This window comes from Eptatretus burgeri, chromosome 3 (assembly GCF_056783735.1).
Source record: "Eptatretus burgeri isolate ZD-2024b chromosome 3, Ebu_testis_v1, whole genome shotgun sequence".
Lineage (NCBI taxonomy): Eukaryota > Metazoa > Chordata > Myxini > Myxiniformes > Myxinidae > Eptatretus > Eptatretus burgeri.
In genome coordinates this window covers 41280347-41302552 of record NC_140963.1, presented here as the reverse complement: position 1 = coordinate 41302552, position 22206 = coordinate 41280347, and the positions used below count along the sequence as shown (strand labels likewise).

At 37.6% G+C, this 22206-nt stretch overlaps 1 protein-coding gene across 1 annotated transcript in view; it reads right to left on the bottom strand.

Annotated features, from left to right (window-relative positions):
• LOC147029757 (epidermal growth factor receptor kinase substrate 8-like) overlaps positions 1-22206 on the bottom strand; it is a 120341-nt gene that overhangs the window by 35658 nt on the left and 62477 nt on the right. Inside the window, exons 5-9 of the mRNA XM_085873071.1 lie at positions 13702-13766; positions 12914-13075; positions 6589-6738; positions 5323-5405; positions 902-990 (exon numbers count right to left, since the gene is read on the bottom strand). Of these exons, the coding sequence (XP_085729197.1) occupies positions 902-990; positions 5323-5405; positions 6589-6738; positions 12914-13075; positions 13702-13766 (549 nt within the window). The remainder of the gene's footprint in view (positions 1-901; positions 991-5322; positions 5406-6588; positions 6739-12913; positions 13076-13701; positions 13767-22206) is intronic.

Below are 22206 nucleotides of genomic sequence, written 5' to 3'. Positions count from 1 at the left end.
TTGTTTGTCTGTCTGTCTGTGTGCACGATATCCAGACAAAGTTGGGGACAGATCGGGAAGAAATTTGGTGGACAGGTTTGGTGTGTGACGAGGACGAACTTTTCAGATTTTGGTGATGATCCGGATCCGGATCCGACTACGAGAATTTTTTAATTTCCAAAGTGATTCTTCACCATTGAGAGATTGGGCCAAAAAGTAAATAGTTCTGTACAGCATGATATTTCAAAAATGTATTGGAACCGATATGTTCTCGTGGATCAGGCATTACATGGCGGAGGTATGCGCTCTACTGAGTGCCGTTCTAGTTAAATATGACACTTGTCTTTACGTCATACCTGAGCAACATTTATGGCATTTGCAGCACATACAATATTTCAAGCTCTTAAGAAATCAACTTTGTAAGAGTTCTCCCCGACAATGGAGTTGGATTAAAAAAAATAATGCTGCCTTGAACTCCAGGGGTAAAATTGGATTTGATTTTGATATACCATACTCTTTACAGAATGATATTGCTGCCAAAGCAGTTTTTGGCAAGGATTATACTGGGTGGTTTGTCATTGCCTTCCCAGTACTGTTTGTCTGTGCTCTATCCTTTTAAATGCTGAGCACCAATCAAGGAAGCAGCACATACCATATTTTAAGTCTTTGGTATGACTTGGTCAGGTTTTGAATCACCGACCTCCCAGACTCAGAGTGGGTGCTCTAACCATTATGCCACTGAGTCTGGTGGGGAGGGTAAAAAAGGTAACACAATTACAGAGTACATTATAAAGGAATGAAAAAAAGCACGTTTTATGACTTCGTTTTTTTTTTTTTAATGTCATTGCACAATTCAACAATGATGTCAGGACAGGACACGCTCGACAATCGGCTGAGGACACATCATGATTGAAGGACCTACCTCCAGTGAAGGCTGGAGATGGAGCAGGGCTTCTGGGTGGTGGAGGAAGGAAACCCGCATTTGTTTCCACCAAACGTGCCATATTGGTCCTAAAGATCACATGTAAACATGTACATGTAAGCATCGAAAAGTATACAAGCAATTTATGCTTTTGACAAATTATAATTCATATCACCATCTCATTCTGAGTCCTGCATAATGGTCGAGTACAGAGGTCTGCTTCATTCTGAATACTGCATAAAATAAAATAAAAATAATTTTTAAAACGGGTTCTGTTAATTGATATCCTACAATCCTGGTCACACATGCTTGACCATTCCATGATGTTTGCACAACATGTTGTTATGAATGTGCAAAAGCTTCAACACAATTGCATATCCACAGCATTAACGCAAAAAAGGTCATAAAATCAAGCTAATTCATTGACAAGTAGATTGTTATGTTTGTGGTGGTAGATTGAGGAATTTCATAAGAAAGATAGGATCGCATAGAGTTGCTTGGCCCGTGGACATGTAGGAGACATCTCGATGTAATTAAGTAGGGAAACTGTGAGCTAAAGTGTGACACATCACCACAAGTGTGGCAGTGCGGTGCTAATTAGATTGGGATTAAGGATAATGCCCCCAGTATGTAATCGCCCCTCTGTGACTTTTCCCGATGTTTTTGTATTATCAACCAGCAATGATAGAATTACGTTTTCGTAATGGCAACGGCCATTGCAGCCGAGCTGCGTGACCAGGTTGGGAGAGGCCCCGCCTCCAAGGGTGATGGCGGGCGAAATCACGCCCCCGAAGCTGATGATTGATGGGTGTAATGTCAGGGGGCGAGAAGCCAAGAGGTTGGTGGCTTTGTTGGTTACGTGAGTAGTGAGAAAGGAATGCACGAGTGCGTAGTGAGGGGTGTACGCGGTCGAGGGAGGAACATGACGACGCAGAGGATCTTGCTTGGCTCCCCTCTCGGCACGACGAAGGCCGCGTAATTCTCGTGCTCGTGCTGTGTGAATTTGCGGCGTGCTAGGCAAGACGCTAGCCATTGACTGTTCGGCTGAGCCGTGAAGAGTGTGTGTTTCTGAGGAGGGAAGAAGAGAGTGCCTCGTGGCCTGATCACGGGGACTCAGAAATTGTCTCATCATATAGGCCATCGTTGTGAACAGACCATGTGCGGGAGAGGAATGGTCGGCATATTCGCTCTTGAGAATAAGCTACACCGTGGTTCGTGAGCCCTGACCTCAAGTGCCGTCTCCAAATTGCCTCTGTACGTCTTCCTGCCCAGAAAGTGACTGGGCACCATTTTCAGTGCATTTTCCCACGCAGTGACGCAGCGGTTTTGGCGACCTTCAAGCTTGAGAAGCCCATCCCTCGGCACACAGCTAAGTGCCGGGATAAAGGAGGAGGGATTTTTTTTATTATTCTGTTCCCTTGTTTGTATTTAAGTCTATGTGGAGGCGCCTCAATTGGATTTAGATTTAGTGTACCTCATGTTTTTCTTTTATTATTATAATATGAATTATTGTCATTGTACATATTTGATTTCTGGTATTAAATTATTATTTGTTCTATTTAATTTGCTTGTGTCCGTGCATCGGTTGTGGGTTGAGTACAACCTATGTGCCTCCATCCTTTACCGCCATTTATTTCCCGCGCGCGCATTGATCGTTAGAGAGTCTCGGTTGCGGGCCTCCAAGGGAGTACTGTTCGGCCATCCATCCAGGAGCGGGCTAAACCCCCCAGACATGACAATATTATTGATGTAAGCTTGGTAATGAACACAATGCGAGTACACTGTTGTGTAGTTGCGGTAGAGGGAGTACGTTGGACTATCCTGATTTAATAAACAAGGCAAAAGGTAAAACGGCAATTGATGATAGATAGCTTTAAGACTGCAGATATAGTAATGGGGCCCTCAATAAAAGCACATTTCATGCGACTATTTGCACTTATTAAAGATCTTTGCCCAATTTGCTGGAGGATTAATACAGCACAGGTGAACCTGCCAATGCTATATGGATAGACGGAGCATTCTCCCAAATCCTAGCCCAGGGTTTGCCCTGAGCACTTCTTCATAAATAACATCCATTTTCTCTTTGAACAACGTTGAGGATGAGAGATGTAATATCGAAGACCAAGCACAACTACTTGTGATACACCCCACCACGAGAAGTATTTCACTTGACCACAGATATGGTTACGTGAGTGCGCTACTTTCAAGGACAGTTATTCAGCAATGTACATGTTCCCCATCTTGAGATGGCATGGCGCCTTGTCCTTCATCCCATTTCTTTAATCCATTGAATGTCGAGTTGCATCATTAGACATGAAATATTTGATGAAAGCCCAGAGGCCCCTGGGTTGTGTAAACCATCATAAAAACAACAGTTCACCTGCACAAAACACTGAGCAGCCATAAAACACCAATGCCCTCCTGGTAACCTATACTATTAGTGTCGAGCACACCACAGTGCAGGTTACACAAGGACCATGACTATTTTCTTCCATAGGGGCACTATGTTGATGCTGCAACTTGATGATCTCTCCAGAAAGGCAGTGGCAGTAGAAAGAATCGATAGATTTAAATTTAAATTGGATAGGTACCTAGAATCATTTGAGATAGAGGGTTACAGGGATATCGGTAAGACTTGTTGGTTATTTATGTGTGGATGGGTGATGGTTTCTGGGGTTGGGGTAGAACAGGCATGATGGGCCGAATGGCCTCGTCCTGCACCAAAGTTCCTTGTGCATCCTTGAACATATCCTTATCATGGTTTTTAGTTTGGCTATTTTGCAAAAAAAAAAAAAAAACCATAATGACCCACATCACAACAAGATGTACACACCCTTTTGCAAATGTTCAACATTAGTGTTCAAAGAAATGCTCATTGAACAATTTAACATGTTGCTAAGAAACATATATTTACCACGATTTGAACTTGTAACTTCATTTTTTTAACATTAAAAGTTGATATTGTTAGAACAGTAAGTTAGATATATAATAAAAACTAAAATAACTGAAAAGTCCTGTTGGAAATTAATGAATTATTAGCTCAACTGGACTTTATTCAGGTGAACTTATACGATTGAGCAGTGTCCGTCGGTGAGTGAGTGAGTGAGTGAGTCCGTAAACACCAATCATCGTCGCTTGAACCAAACAAACAATTTTGCTGAAACTTGGCCACAAGCTTCATATCTGATGCCTAACGAGGATTTATCAACCACGTTAAAATCTACACTCATCAAGGGGGTCTATGGGGAAGTTGACCCCCCCCCCAAAATACGTATTTACACTCTTCTCTGAAACGACACCCAATTTCGATGAAACTTGATGACGATCTTCATCACCTGTGATGCACCAAAGTATATTGACCGCATCAACATCTACACATCAAGGGGTCTATGGGGGGGGGAGGGGTTGACCGCTAAAATAGGTATTTGCTCTCTTCTCCAAAACTACACACACAATTTCAATGAAACTTGACCACAACCTTTATCACCCGTGATGTATCAGAGTTTGTTCATGGCATTAAAAAAAGAAAAGAAAAATCAGGGTCTATGGGGGTCTGCAGGGGGTTTGAGTGACTGTTGCTCCTGATCCAGGTGAGCTTCAGGACACGTGGTCTTATTTTTGAATGAAGGATTGGATGCATTTTTACAATATCATGGATGTAACTGCAATGGGTTACTGATAAGTTAAAATGGTAGTTCCTTAAAGGTGTTTTTTTTAACTTCACATCTGGACCAGGTGAGAATCTGACTCAATACTGGTAAAAAAAACAAAACAGGTGACAAATTGTCCTCGCCTTGTCAAGGATATCCTGAAACACTCGATGGAAAAAGCAAGTTTCGTTCTAACTTACCCAAGAGCTTACACCTGCCCTGTATTATGACTGGTGGTTGTTGTTGTTCTTTCAGCTGCTCCCTTTAGGGGTTGCCACAGCGGATCATCCGTTATGATCCGCATAGGTTTTAAGCCGGATGCCCTTCCTGACGCAACCCTGGTCACCTCTTACGACACAGGGATAAGGATTGGGTTTCGCCATGATTCCGGGCTGCCCTACACCCTCTCATAGCGCGGCCCAGCACATAGCGCCCGTCCTCAAGCGATCCTCCAACCCAAACCTCCGAGTAGCCGGATTACAGGCGCACGCCACTACGCCTGGTCTGTATTATGACTGGTGGTATAACACTAAAAAAAAAAAAAATCAGTAAACATGAACCCCACCAATCGGCCTTAGGAGGAGAAACACGAGAGGGGCATGGCAAATTAAACCAGAAAGAGCAGTCAGTGATGCTGCTTTTGGAGAGGACATGTGAGTTGGCATGTGTCAAAAGTCGAGATGGGTCAGAACTTCATTTATTCAAAGTCAGCAAAGCCGGCATTGACACAGGCAAGGAATGAGTAAAATGATGAGAAGCGAAGGATGATACCTGAGTGTAGCTGGCCTCATTTTTCCGGCTTCTCCTTTGCTGTCTTTAATTGCAGTGTTAATGTCCTCCTGCACCGACTCAGCCTATCATTCACAAAACAAATCAACACACAAATGTCTCCATTAATCTCACACCAAACACACACACACACACACACACACACACACACACACACACACACACACACACACACACACACACACACACACACACACACACACACAACTACAACTACCTAAATACAATAATACAGGAGCTAGATAACAAAACAGCATTCAAATGTTCTGGACAAGAAGAGCGCCACCAAATGATCCACAAAACAATTCCCAAAGAATATCTGTGTAGAATGAGGCTGATCCTGAAAACATTCCTCTCCCAAGAAACCAAACCAAAGCTTTAAACCGACTTGCAGTGTCAGTGTTCCAACACAGTTGTGGAATAATAAACTGGCCACAAATGGAAATCAACAAACCGCATATTGGAACAATTGGAAAGGAACATTTAGCTTTCAGATTGCAGATATCAATTCCTCATGACATTATCTCACCCTGATTATATATCACGGAGTTGATTGGATGAATTATTTTGCCGTGGTAACCATCTTGGCAACTTGGCTTGTGTACGCGATATTTCAAAAACCGTTGAACATTAAGCTTTCATTATACACAGACGAAATCCTCATACCACCCAAAAGGGGGGAACCTGGAGTACCAGCTCCTTGTTAAAATTTAAGTTGTTCCTGGCTACTCGCTTAACTGTTTTGTGACCCACAGACAGGTTAACGCGTGGCAGGCATTTCCTGTTGGTAAGGATGCATGCAGCAATAGCTCATGCTATTGGCACTTGCTTCCTGGTACCCACAACAGTGATGGGGTCTGATTATATAAATTAGGAGGTGGAGAGTGAAGGATATGGATAAGAGCAAATTGAAGATAAAGAAAGAACCACAGTCAAAGGTCATCCATTTAATAGATAGATAGAAAGAAGAGCTAAAGAAGACAAAGACATGAGTGAAAAGGGGGAAAATAACATCAGTAGAGCTAAATGTCATTGTATAAAGACAATGGATGCTCCTTGCAGGGTTTTCTTTCAGTTTTATGAGAACAACTTTATAAGAGAGCAGAGGAGAGCATATGTCTGCACAGGGTTCTTCAATGTTTAAGCAGTTTACATGAGGAGGGCATTTGCAATTAACATCAAAAATCTGTGAAACGTTTTACTCCAGTGAGCACATTCTGTCAGGGAAGCATACAGACCGTGCTTTACCTCAATATCGCTGCAATAAAAGAAGTGCAAGTCGGGAATGCTGTTAAAATCCTCGATACAGATGAGTGCTAGAATAGCATTAGGTCTCGACTCAGATCGTACTGCTTGGCAAAGCTGGATGGACTCGAAAGGAAAGCGCTCGACCTCCTCCTACAAAGTGCAGAAGTCATGTAGCAGCACAGGTCATACAACCTTAAAATCAAATACTACGACCCAACAATAATTAAATCAGACCTCCAGAATTCATTTCGCAAACTGGAGCATGGTTTACTATCCCTTGACTCATCCTCAGCCTGTATTAACTGTTGCCCCTATCCCTTCTTTCTCTTTTGCTCTGATGAAGGGTTAATGCCTGAAATGTCAGCTTCTCTTTGCTTCCCACGGTGGCAAGCGTACCTCAATCAACATCCAGTTGATTTCATCCATAGTTCTACAATTCTGTCGACGAGGAGCTGGTAATGCTTTAGAAAAGCCTTCAAGACTAGTTATTCATCAACAAGATGAGTTGTTAATTCTCCAGTGCTTACTTCATTGATTTATTTACCCAGATGTACAATCGAACAATATTAATACAAAACACAACAAGAAAAAGAGCAATTAGAGATTGTAGACCTTTACCAGGATTTCTTTTGAGTGGTGTATTTTATATAGGTTTGAGGGTAAATCCAATATGGTTGCCAAACCATGCGTCCAAACAAGTTGAAATTTAAAACATGTATTCCCCCATCTCTACGAGATCATAAATGTGAAGTTTCACATCGATTTGTTCAGCTGTTCTGGAGAAGAATATTTTTATGGGTTTTAGGGTAAATCCAATGTGGATGCCAAATCATGTGACCAATGACGTCATATGTATGAACTTTTTCTTCCTTATGAACAGGCAGTCATACATGGATTTTTTTTTTGTATACCTTGTCAAGGCTCGTATGAGAGCTAACACACAACGCACAGCAAGCGGGGCATGACACAAGAGGGGCGTGGGAAGGACAAAGCAGTGGGGAACAGAGACAATAGGAGATCTGTGGGAGGGAGAGGGATGGGGTGGGGAACATGGGGTATACAAGATGGACACGACAGGGACTTTCAGGAAGGAAAGCAGGGAATTTGAAGGAGGTGGGTTTGGGGTTGATTGACGGGGGTAGAAAAGATCGAGGATTTGGACGGGGGACGATAAGAGGTGGTGGTAAACAGCTATTTTGAAGGCCTGGAGGGAAGAATGGGATTGAACAGAGTGGGGGAGTTTATTCCAAAGGTGGGGAAAAAAGGAGGAATCAACGAGTGAACGTGAGCAGTGATTCGTGATTTTGGTCGCTTTACCAGAAGGGGGTTGTTGGCGGACCTTGAGCGCCCTGCCAAAATATGGTGGGGACAAATCGCAGTCAGAGCGGGGGGTGGGGGGGAGGGGTGGGGGGCGAGACTCGAGAGGAGATGGTAGAAGACAGAAAGACCACCGACCTGCCTGTGGTGAGAGAGTGAGAGGCTCAAAGACTCAGTCTCATCGTGGGAGACACCAATGATCTGAAATGCCTTGGTTTCCACTGCGTGAAGCTGAGAAAGGTGAGATGCAGGAGCACCAGCCCAAATGGGAGAGCAGTACTCCATCAGGCTGTGGACGAAAGCTTTGTATGTGGTCAGGAGCTCAGGTGGGCTGAGGAAGGACTTTGCACGATGGAGGATTCCTAGTCGGCAACTGGCTTTGGAGGCAAGGTTGGAAATGTGGCTTCCCCAGGAAAGATAATGGCAGATAGTGAGACCCAGAAGCTTGAAAGAAAGGACTTCTTCCAGAGGATTGTTGAGAAATTAGATGGGGGGGGGGGGTTCCAACAAACGGTCCTTTCGAAGAGACATAGTATAGTGAGAATGTGAGATTTGGCCGGATTGAAAGACATGTTCCATGTGTTGGACGAGTTTGTGATTTTATCCAGATCTGCAGTGAGCGAAGAAGCTGCTGCTTGCCGGTCTGAGGGGTGATCGATGGTACGGCAGAGGGTGAAGTCATCAGCAGAGTTAAAGATGATTTTCCAGAGAGTCGGAGAGATCATTGATGAAAACCAGAAAAAGAACAGGGCCCAGAACGTTGCCTTGAGGAACTCCAGCCTGGACAGGAAGAGGGGATGAAAGAACTCCATTTAGGGCCACACGGTGACTGTGACAGGAGAGGAAGTCTGCGAGCCATGAGTGGAGATGGCCTTGGATACCATAGGAAGAGAGTTTGGTGAGCAGGACAGGGTGCCAGACTGTGTCAAAAGCACGCGATATGTCAGAAAGCACGATATCTGAAATCGAGTTCCTCCAACCATTGTTGGGAGAGCAGAAGCAGCATACCAGGGTAGTGTGACCTGGACTGAAACCAAATTGATAATCGGAAGTCAAGCCATTGGAGAAGAGGAAGGATTTAATGTCTGAAGCGATGATAAATTCCATAACCTTGTTGATGATTGGGAGAAGGCTGATTGGTCTGTCGTTGCAGGGATCTGTTTTTGCACCTTTTTTGTGCAAGACAGTAATGTTTGATAATTTCCAAGCTAATGGTAGATGACCTTTAGCAAATGAGAGAATGAATAGAACAGAGAGAGGGTGAGCAATAGCACAGGAGCAGCTTTTTAGGACACGTGGGCTGATCCCGTCTGGACCGGTTGCAAAGTTTGAGTCGAGATTTGACAGCAAACTCTCCACTTTGTCAGTAGAAAAGGACACAGAGTCCAGGGACAGTTGTATGTGACTGGGTAAGATGGGTACAGATAGCGATGGCTTTCAGACACAACATTTTGATGCAAACACCAAGTTTAGGCATTCACCTTTTCACGTGCGGTATCAGCAGTGCAGCCATTTGAGGTAAGGGAGGGGATGGAGGGGGAACATACACCAGAAACAGATTTGATTAGACGCCACCAGGATTTTGAGGAGGGAGAGAGGTTTGAGAGTTCAAACTTGAGATGAGAAAGATGTTGTTTTCTGGCTCTCCTGAGGGTAGATACACACTTGTTCTGAGCTTGATGGAAGGAACTGAGATTACCCTCAGTTGGGTTTGCTTTCCATGAGGCAATGGCAAGTTGTTTCAGGACAACTGCCTCACCACAAGCTTCAGTAAACCAAGGGTGGGAGGAAGGGTAGGACAACTTAAGACGAGGGGAGAAATCTGTGCATGAGGGAGAGAAAGTTTCTTTGAAAGAATTCCCAGGATGTGTGTTGAGAAGAGTGTGATGGTTGCTTTGAGAGGGAGGGGTGAGAGGGGTGAGCTGGCACTGAAGTTGGAAAAATACAATGGTTGATGGAATGCGAACACTCATAGCAAACTTTTTTTTTTAGGTCAGAAATGTGATTAGACATTTCTTGATGGATGCAATAAAGGTGACTCTAAAGTTTCGTGTGAAGTTTAAATGTAATATTTTGCCTCAATCTGTTCAATCACTTCAGAGAAGAAGATTTTTGAAGGTTTAAAAAAACACAAAAAAAACAATATGGCTGCCGAATCACGTTACTCATGACAACATGACATCACAAATTTTTTTTTCTTTGGACCATTTTATCCCGAGATGACCCTCAAAAAATTTCATACTGATCGGATGTGGCGTTCTACATATGCAATTATGACATCATAACAAGGGCGCCTATGATGTCATTAAAAAAGATCACTTATTCTTGCATTAGAAGTACTTGATATGTGCCAAGTTTCAATTATTTCCTTGATGTGGTTTCAGAGATGCAGAGGTCCAAAGTTTTTCTGTTTTTCCAATATGGCTGCCACACAACGTGAACTATGATATCATAATTATCATTAAAACATTCTCCATGAGTAGTCACACCAATGGTGAAAATTTCCTCTCAATCTCACAAGCGGTTGTGGAGAAAAACATGAAAGTTCTGTACAGACAGATAAACAGATAGACAGACAAACAAATGGAGCCAAATGCAATACCCTCTCCTTTGGCGAGGTTAACTAGAGAGTTCATAAAACACAAAAACCCACACAATGTTCAGGTTTATCCTTCAATCCAAATAAAATAATAATTTTTTAAATCATTTTTTAAAATCCGGAAGTTTCATGCCACTGAAGCAGTCTTACACATCACCCTCATGCCCTGCAAGAAGACAATGTTGAGTTTCAGTTTAAGAAGTGGAGGCTTAAATGATCACAATAGAACATAGTGTCAATCAGCATCGTGCATCGCCATATCGGCAGAGTCTTCTTCACCATGATACTGTACCCTCTCAAATGCCACACCATCTCATGCTATACCTATCGATATATAGCATTCTAGTGGGGCAAATTAGCTAAATATAGCATAACAATTGTGCATTTTGTGAGGAAAGCACCAAATTTGGCATACAAGTAGCCTAACATATAATGAACAGATTTGGATGTTGGGCCATCTCAAATTCAGCTGCTGATGGCTGTGGCAGCCATTTTCCACTGCCATCAAAAATTTTGAGATGGCCCAATATCCAAATCTGTTCATAATATGTTAGGCTACTTGTATGCCAAATTTGGTGCTTTCCTCACAAAATGCACGATTGTTATGCTAAGTTGCCCCACTATAGTTCTTCGAAGTATTATGAAGGTGATTTGTGTTCTGCAGTGTTCAAGTATATAATTCAATTTAAATTTAAAGGTGTATAAATAAATTAATTCTGAGTTTTATCCAGTTTCTATTACGGCACACAATCTAACACGTTACATTAGTTATTCGTGCCTGTTTGTGTCCTGAATAACATCTTTAAAAACAGAAAATTTCCTCTTTGGAATGATTTTCAATTTTGTTTGACTGCCAGATAGGCATATAGAATAAAAAATTTATCTCACTCCTCCCTGTGCGCCTGCGATTGAGACCAATTCAAAGCCAATTTCGGGTAAAACGGCAAACCAGTGTTCCTATTCCACATTCCCATTCATGTTCAAAATATAACATTTGATTTAAATAGGTTGTTCCTCGATCATAAACTCACTATCATGAACTGATAAGACAGACAGACAGACAGACAGAAGGACAGACGGAAATGAACCAATTGTTTAACCCCACATTTTGTGTTGTGTGTGTGCGTGTGGAGTATTGAGAAAAAAAGCATCAAAAAATGCAGAGACCATCTGCATCCACTTGAACTCAAACTAAACCTGACAAAAACAACAGCAAATGTGTGTACGTGTGTACGTGTGTACATCAGATGCATCTCCTGACTGTTATGGTGAGCATCGCCATGGATTACGTCTCACACGGTAAAACCACATAATCCGCAAAGAGCAACCATCTGTCTGCCACCGAGACGATTGTAAGCAGGAACAATCGTCAGGGTGACAGATGAACGGTTGTTCTTTGTGGATTATGTGGTTTTACCGTGTGAGACTTAATCCATGGCGATGCTCACCATTACAGTCAGGAGATGTGTCTGATGTATAAATGACGAATGAGGGCATCAATGGTTAGATATTTATTGGAATGCTGTCCTGATGAAGGCAAATAAGCCCGAAATCTGGATAGGTGGCTCCAGCTGAAGTTTAATTGATGTTGACCATGTAATCCTTGTCTGTTTGACAGTCGCCGGGCCAAGGCCTCTGGGTTGGAGGTGATGCTTTGGTGTAGGGCTATGTTCAACGGGGATTGGGGGAATGCTTGTCATACTCCACATGTTTTGATGTGTATATATATATATATATATATATATATATATATATATATATATATAATATATATATGTACATTATACTGTTTTTGGCCCTATCTCTCAATGAAGAAGAAAGAATTTTTTAAAATTCTTATATCTGGATGCAGATCTGAATCTTCACTAAAATTGAATCAATTTATCCTTATCACACATCCAACCAGTCGACTAAATTTCATCCGAATCCATCTGTAACTTTTTGGGATATCATGCTCACAGACAAACAGACTGACAAACAAACCGACAGGGGTGAAAAAATAACCTCCATCCACCTTTGGCAACAGGAAATAAAAATCCAACAAACAGCTGACAGATCAATCAGTAGTAACAGCACTAATGGGAAGATTGCAAGCATTGACCTACTGGCACTTCCACCATTTTGGACCATTTCAAGAAGACATGATGATGTTTCTAATTCTGAGAAATATGAATGAAGAATGTGCTTCAAAAATGGTCACATGTGCAAACAGAATGGAAATTAAATAAAACACTGTGATAATTAGGTCTATATTTTAAACAGTCCAACTCCATCATGCTTATCTGAAGAATTGTGTTTGAGAAGAACACCCTGGTCCACAGCCGCTATGCACAGCCCTAATCAAATAGCAATTATGCATTATTAATCTTTATTACTGATGCCTCATGAACACCCAGAGAGCAGTGGTACCTTGGTATCTGCATCCAGTAGGCTAACTGCAGTTGTGTCCACTTGTAGCACCATCTCCTGTATCCAGGCCTTTCCAGAAGATTCAAGCATGTGCAGATGGCGAAGTCCATCATCCACACTCGAAATCCCATCACTTCGGTCCATTGGTAATGTGCAAAGGTGCTGAATGGAGATTGTCAGCCAAAATGTCATATGAACCGAGGGAGGAAAATCCTCAACAATGGAAAGGTAAATTGCTCGATAGATACACGTACAGAAATATAGTTCATTACGACATTTTTTAATAACAGAGAGAGATCCTCATGAGATTGTATAGTCAATCCTCGACGAACCCTGAACCATTTGAAATAAATAGAGAAAAACTGATTTCATTTTATCTTTAAATGATTAACAAAATACCGAGGCCGTGCTTGCACTCGTTTGGACCTGTTTGGACCTGAACACAACCTGATAATATCCAATAAGTCCTCCTCCTTCATTTTCGCTGCTCAACACATCCATCGACTATTTACCTACTCTCACATGGTCACACCCACATATCCACCACTGATTACCACCTCACAAGTTGGTTGGTTCATTTGTGTTTGGTGTCAATGCGAGGAAAGCAAATATTGTCTTCATGACAAGTATGATTTGAATAATCAGCACTATTTTTATACAAAGCAATTTCCAATAACAAATTATTCCACTGAAAATTTTAGCTTCAGTAACATTTCTACAACACAATGTACATATTTATACAACACAACGAGCAACGAATAAATAAATAAATAAATAACTTATTGTACCTCCACAAGATACTGCGAAGTCTCCGCCATGATGTTGCTCGATCGAATGTAATTCTTTCGTTGTTCTGCACAATGGAGCACATTTCACAACGTGTTTCAATGTCACATGCATTTATGTGGACTGTACTTGAACAACGAATGCAAAATTTGGTCACAATTAACACTCAGCCACAAGAGGACATCAATGTATTATTTTTGGAAAAAACAAGGGAAGACATTATTAATGTCTGTCCTCTTCCCTCCGCATAGGTACCATATACAGGTCCCTACCCTCCACTCCCCTGACACATATATCCTCCAAACCTTCTATTTCTCTTCCTACTCTTTTCATCTGCTCTTCTAAAAACCACCGCCACCGTAGGTGGACGGAGGTTATGTTTTCACCCCTATTGGGTCGCCGAAATAGGTGACCCTTATTGTCAGTAATTCTGTCTGTTTGTTTGGATGTTTGTTCATTTGTCATCAGCATAATTGGGAGTAAACGTGGGCAGATTTTGACCAAACTCAGGTGGTAGGTACATCTTATGACCTAGTGCTTTGGAAATTGTGATGGTTGCTCGGGACGCTTTGGTTCCCTAGCAACAACCGAAAAACCTTCAAAATCGCTACCGTTCACGCGAATTCAACTCCGAAAGCCATGATCCCACGTAAGGTTGTGAAATTTGGCACGAATGATCTACAGGTGATGCTCTATCAAATGTATTCCGGTTTTTGTGATATATGGAATACTTTACCCAAAGCACCCTTTACTTACAATTAGGTTATGCGCGAAAATTGGCGAAAATTGAAGGCCCCTTAGCGACCAGGTGAGTGCATCGATACGAATGAAACTTTGCAGGTTCATGGTACTCAATGAGTACTCCAACTTTGCCTCAGGACATATTGACCGATTTCGCTTAGGTCAGGGGTCAAAGGTCAATTAGTGCAAAAATCGATAATATGCGAGAGCTGGAGGTGCCTCCACGCCAAATGCTACTCCTCCTAGGGTTATGGTCGGATGGTCATGAAAATTCACACTAATCGTCTGGAATACATTGTGCACAAAGGATCGAGCTGGATTTTCGATTTAGATCTTTGTTCACCCACAGCACCCCGTCGGACTTTGGGGATTTCTGATTTCAAACCGCATTTTCGGTACTTTTCATTCAAATGGATACCAAGTAGTTATCAGTAGATGGAACTGGATGATATTTGATATGCATAATATTAAGGTGATTCCCTATCCGCTATATGACATCCATTTTGCTCTATATCTCATAGTTTCCATGCTCGGCGACCCATCGCAGTCTACCGGCATATATATATATATATATATATATATATATATATATATATATATATATATATATATATATATATATATATGTCTATATATATATATATATATGTCTATATATATATATATATATATGTCTATATATATATATATGTCTATATATATATATATATATATATGTCTATATATATATATATATATATGTCTATATATATATATATATATATATATATATATATATATATATATATATATATATATATATATATATATATATATATATATATATATATATATATATATATATATATATATATATATATATATATATATATATATATATATATATATATATATATATATATATATATATATATATATATATATATATATATATATATATATATATATATATATATATATATATATATATATATATATATATATATATGTCTATATATATATATATATGTCTATATATATATATATATATATATATATATATATATATATATATATATATATATATATATATATATATATATATATATATATGTCTATATATATATATATATATATATATATATATATATATATATATATATATATATATGTCTATATATATATATATATATATATATATATATAGACATATATACACATATATATATATATATATATATACATATATATATGTCTATATATATATATATATGTCTATATATATATATGTCTATATATATATATATATATATGTCTATATATATATATATATGTATATATGTCTATATATATATATATATATATATATATATATATGTCTATATATATATATATATATATATATATATATATATATATATATATATATATATATATATATATATATATATATATGTCTATATATATATGTCTATATATATGTCTATATATATATATATATATATATATATATATATATATATATATATATATATATATATATATATATATATATATATATATATATATATATATATATATATATATATATATATATATATATATATATATATATATATATATATATATATATATATATATATATATATATATATATATATATATATATATATATATATATATATATATATATATATATATATATATATATATATATATATATATATATATATATATATATATATATATATATATATATATATATATATGTCTATATATATATATATATATATATATATATATATATATATATATATATATATATATATATATATATATATATATATATATATATATATATATATATATATATATATATATATATATATATATATATATATATATATATATATATATATATATATATATATATATATATATATATATATATATATATATATATATATATATATATATATAGACATATATATATATATATATATATATATATATATAGACATATATATAGACATATATATATATATATATATATATATATATATATATATATATGTCTATATATATATATATATATATGTCTATAGATATATATGTCTATATATATATATATATATATATATATATATATATATATATATATATATATATATATATATATATATATATATATATATATATATATATATATATATATATATATATATATATATATATATATATATATATATATATATATATATATATATATATATATATAGACATATATATATATGTCTATATATATATGTCTATATCTATATATATATGTCTATATATATATATATATATATATATATATATATATATATATATATATATATATATATATATATATATATATATATATATATATATATATATATATATATATATATATATATATATATATATATATATATATATATATATATATATATATATATATATATATATATATATATATATATATATATATATATATATATATATATATATATATATATATATATATATATATATATATATATATATATATATATATATATATATATATATATATATATATATATATATATATATATATGTATATATATATATATGTCTATATATATATATATATATATATATATATATATATATATATATATATATATATATATATATATATATATATATATATATATATATATATATATATATATATATATATATATATATATATATATATATATATATATATATATATATATATATATATATATATATATATATATATATATATATATATATATATATATATATATATATATATATATATATATATATATATATATATATATATATATATATATATATATATATATATATATATATATATATATATATATATATATATATATATATATATATATATATATATATATATATATATATATATATATATATATATATATATATATATATATATATATATATATATATATATATATATATATATATATATATATATATATATATATATATATATATATATATATATATATATATATATATATATATATATATATATATATATATATATATATATATATATATATATATATATATATATATATATATATATATATATATATATATATATATATATATATATATATATATATATATATATATATATATATATATATATATATATATATATATATATATATATATATATATATATATATATATATATATATATATATATATATATATATATATATATATATATATATATATATATATATATATATATATATATATATATATATATATATATATATATATATATATATATATATATATATATATATATATATATATATATATATATATATATATATATATATATATATATATATATATATATATATATATATATATATATATATATATATATATATATATATATATATATATATATATATATATATATATATATATATGTCTATATATATATATATATATATATATATATATATATATATATATATATATATATATATATATATATATATATATATATATATATATATATATATATATATATATATATATATATATATATATATATATATATATATATATATATATATATATATATATATATATATATATATATATATATATATGTCTATATATATACATATATATATATATATATATATTCCCCATGTATTTTTGTCATTCCCCATGTACGGTCTGTCGTCTGCTACCAGCTATGTTGTACTGCTATCCCGTGCATGCGCATGCGTATCGCTAGTATGTATATAATGGCTGGAATAGGGAAAAATTACACCTGTATTAGGGATCTCTCAGAGATAAGTGGTTTGTAATATGTGCACCGACAAAGGCGGTGATTGTAATCTTGGATCAGAACAGAGTTCGGAGTACTGTGTAAGACCTTCTGTGCAAGTGAGGTCAAGTGGAGGACAGTCACATGAAAAGCACTTCACACTATAAATGGAAACAATATGGCCTGTTTGGCCAAGGATTGCAGGCTAGGATGATGCAGTGAACTGAGGAGTCATGGAGAAGGGTGGGATGGCGAAAACTGCAGTGCCGACCACTGGCAGTAAGCAACCAATGAGAGTGAGCCACCATGCTTGAGGGCACGGCCTGAGAAGAGACTGCTAGAAGCTGCAAGCACGAGTTGGGATTAAGAGTGAGTATCTGGTAGCCTTTCTGTTCAGTTAAGTCCTGAACATACCTGAATACCTGAGCCTCGTCCTGGTGGAGGTGTTGCTCTCTTCATCAAAGACTCTATTCCTCACTCTCCATGCACTGCTCTCACTCCCCCACATCCCCAGGAATACCTCTGGCTTCAGCTTCCCCTCCACTCCCACCTCATGTTTATATGTGTACTGTACCGTCCACCTAACAGTGATGACTCCATCTACACCTCACTATCTGAAAACATGGACCATCTTCTATCTTCTCATCCAAACTCTCTCTTCCTCTTATGTGGCGACTTCAATTGTCATCACACCAGTTGGCTAGGTGTGGGTACCTCTCTCACCTGCCATGGCACCTCTGCAAAAGCTTTCTGCGACTCATTGGGACTGACTCAATCGGTCAACTTCCCGACCCGGATCTCAACCAATGGGACTCCATCTCTTCTGGATCTGATTTTGACAAATTTCCCTGACAATATCTGCTGCTCTTCCTTCGCTCCAATCGGTTCTTCTGACCACGTCCTTGTCAAAGTGGACATCTCTCTGGCTATTATCAGAGAACCACCTCACCGCCGTCGAGTCTGGCATTTCCCTCAAGCCGACTGGCAGGGTCTCCGAGCAGCCATCAAACTTACAGACTGGTCTCCTATCACTACTTTCTCAAACATCAACTCATCCTGGGAATTCTTTCAAAGAAACCTGCTCTCCCTCATGCACAGATTTATCCCCTCTCGTGTTCAGTTGTCCTGCCCTTCCTCCCACCCTTGGTTTACTGAAGCTTGTGGCGAGGCAGTTGTCCTGAAACAACTTGCCTTTGCCTCATGGAAAGCAAACCCAACTGAGGGCAATCTCAGTTCCTACAATCAAGCTCGGAACAATTGTGTATCTACCCTCAGGAGAGACAGAAAACAACATCTTTCTCATCTCAAGTTTGAACTCTCAAACCTCTCTCCCTCCTCAAAATCCTGGTGGTGTTTAATCAAATCTGTTTCTGGTGTATGTTCCCCCTCCATCCACTCCCTTACCTCAAATGGCCGCACTGCTGATACCGCACATGATAAAGCTGAATGTCTAATCTCGGTGTTTGCAGCTAAATCTTGTGTCCTAAACCCATCACTTTCTCTACCCACTTTACCCAGTCGCACCCAACTGTCGCTGGACTCTGTATCCTTTTCTCCTGACAAGGTGGAGAGCTTGCTTTCAAACCTCGAGTCAGATTCTGCAACCGGTCCAGACGGCATCAGCCCACGTGTCCTCAAAGCCTGCTCTTCTGCTCTTGCTCACCCTCTCTGTTCTAATCACCCTCTAATTTGCCCAAGGTCATCTGCCATCTGCTTGGAAATCTGCTAACATCACTGCCCTGCATAAAAAAGGTGCAAAAACAGATCCCTGTAACTACAGACCAATCAGCCTTCTCCCAATCATCAGCAAGGTTATGGAATCCATCATCGCTTCAGACATGAAATCCTTCCTCTTCTCCAATGGCTTGATTTCCAATCATCAATTTGGTTTCAGACCAGGTCACTCTACCCTAGATATGCTGCTTCTGCTCTCTCAACAATGGATGGAGGTTCTCAATGCCAGACAGGAAATCCAAGCAGTATCCCTGGACATATTCACAGTCTGGCTTTTGACACAGTCTGGCACCCTGCCCTACTCACCAAACTCTCTTCCCATGGTATTCAAGGCCATCTCCACTCATGGCTCGCAGACTTCCTCTCCTGTCGCAGTCAACGTGTGGCCCTAAATGGAGTTCTTTCATCCCCTCTTCCTGTCCAGGCTGGAGTTCCTCAAGGTAGCATTCTGGGCCCTGTACTTTTTCTGGTTTTCATCAATGATCTCTCGGACTCTCTGGAAAATCCTCTATTTCTCTTTGCCGACGACTCCACCCTCTGCCGTACCATCTGTCATCCCTCAGACCGGCAAGCAGCAGCTTCTTCACTCACTGCAGATCTGGATAAAATCACAAACTGGTCCAACACATGGAACATGTCTTTCAATCCAGACAAATCTCACACTCTCACGATGTCTTTTCGAAAGGACCGTTTAGAAACCCCCCCCCCCATCCACTTTCTCAACAATCCTCGGGAAGAAGTCTTTTCTTTCAAGCTTCTGGGTCTTATTATCTGCCATGACCTTTCCTGGGAAAGTCACATTTCCAACCTCGCCTCAAAAGCCATCTGCCGACTGGGAATCCTCTATCGTGCAAAGTCCTTTCTCGGCCCTCTTGAGCTCCTGAACACTTACAAAGCTTTTGTCTGTAGCCTGATAGAGTACTGCTCTCCCCTCTGGGCTGGTGCTCCTGCCTCCCACCTTTCTCGGCTTCACGCTGTCAAAACCAGGGCATTTAAGATCATCGGCATCTCCCGCAATGAAGCTGAGTCTATGGGCTTCTCACTCAATCACCGCAGGTTGGTCGGTGGTCTTTCTGTCTTCTACCGACTCCTCTCCAGCCTTGCCCCCCTTGCTCTCTCTGCGATTTGTCCCCACCACATTTCCACAGGGCGCTCAAGGTCCGCCAACAACCCCCTTCTGGTAAAACTACCAAAATCACGAATCACTGCTCACCTTCACTCTTTCATTCCTCTTTTTCCCACCTTTGGAATAAACTTCCTCACTCTATTCTTTCCCATTCTTCCCTCCAGGCTTTCAAAGCAGCTGTTCACCACCACCTCTTATCTTCCCCCATCCAAATCCTCAATCTTTTCTACCCCCGATAATCCACCCAAGCCCACTTCCTTCAATTCCCCTGCTTTCCTTCCTGAAAGTCCCTGTAATGTCCATCTTCTCTTCGCCATGTTCCCCGTCCCATCCCCATCCCTCTCCCTTCCACAGTTCACCTTATGTGTCTGTTCCCCACTGTTTTGTCCCTTCCACTCCCGCACCTCTTGTCTCATGCCCCCTTGCTGTGAGTTGTGTGTTAGCTCTCATACGAGTCTCGACCAAGGTATACAAAAAAAAAAAAGTCACATTGAGAGCCTTGCAGTTTGTGTGCAGGTAGTGGAGCGAGTTTGCTCTTTTATTGTCTCCTAGCCTCCTTCATGTCCTCCTCCTCCTCTTGGACAACACCAGCCTGCACGAATCATGGAGGACTAAAGACCAGCTCATGCCTGCTTTAAGCCGTTGTCTGTCCCTTTGTTCTGGTGCGATTTTGGTATTTTTGGTGCCATATCTCGGGATAGGTTTTATAGTTTTCTTGTATATAACTTTGTGTGCTCCCTCCTGCCATCTTTGTGTCTATCGCCCAACAGATCTGTCTGTTTATGTATTTATAGTGTCTTTTCTTCACTATTGTTTTTAGATAAACCATTAACATTTGCAGGAAGCATCTTGCCGCCTTCTGCCTTCCAACACAACCAACCATTAGTTTCGGTTTGCATTTGGGCAATCCTTGGGGGAAGTACTGTACCACCATATATTGAACGCAGTACAAATCAAGAAACCCTGTGATCATTCCTGAGGGTCTTAGACCCTCGGTGTGACTGTCGATGTCAGTCAACCCTTCAACACGGAAAATAAAATAAATAAAAA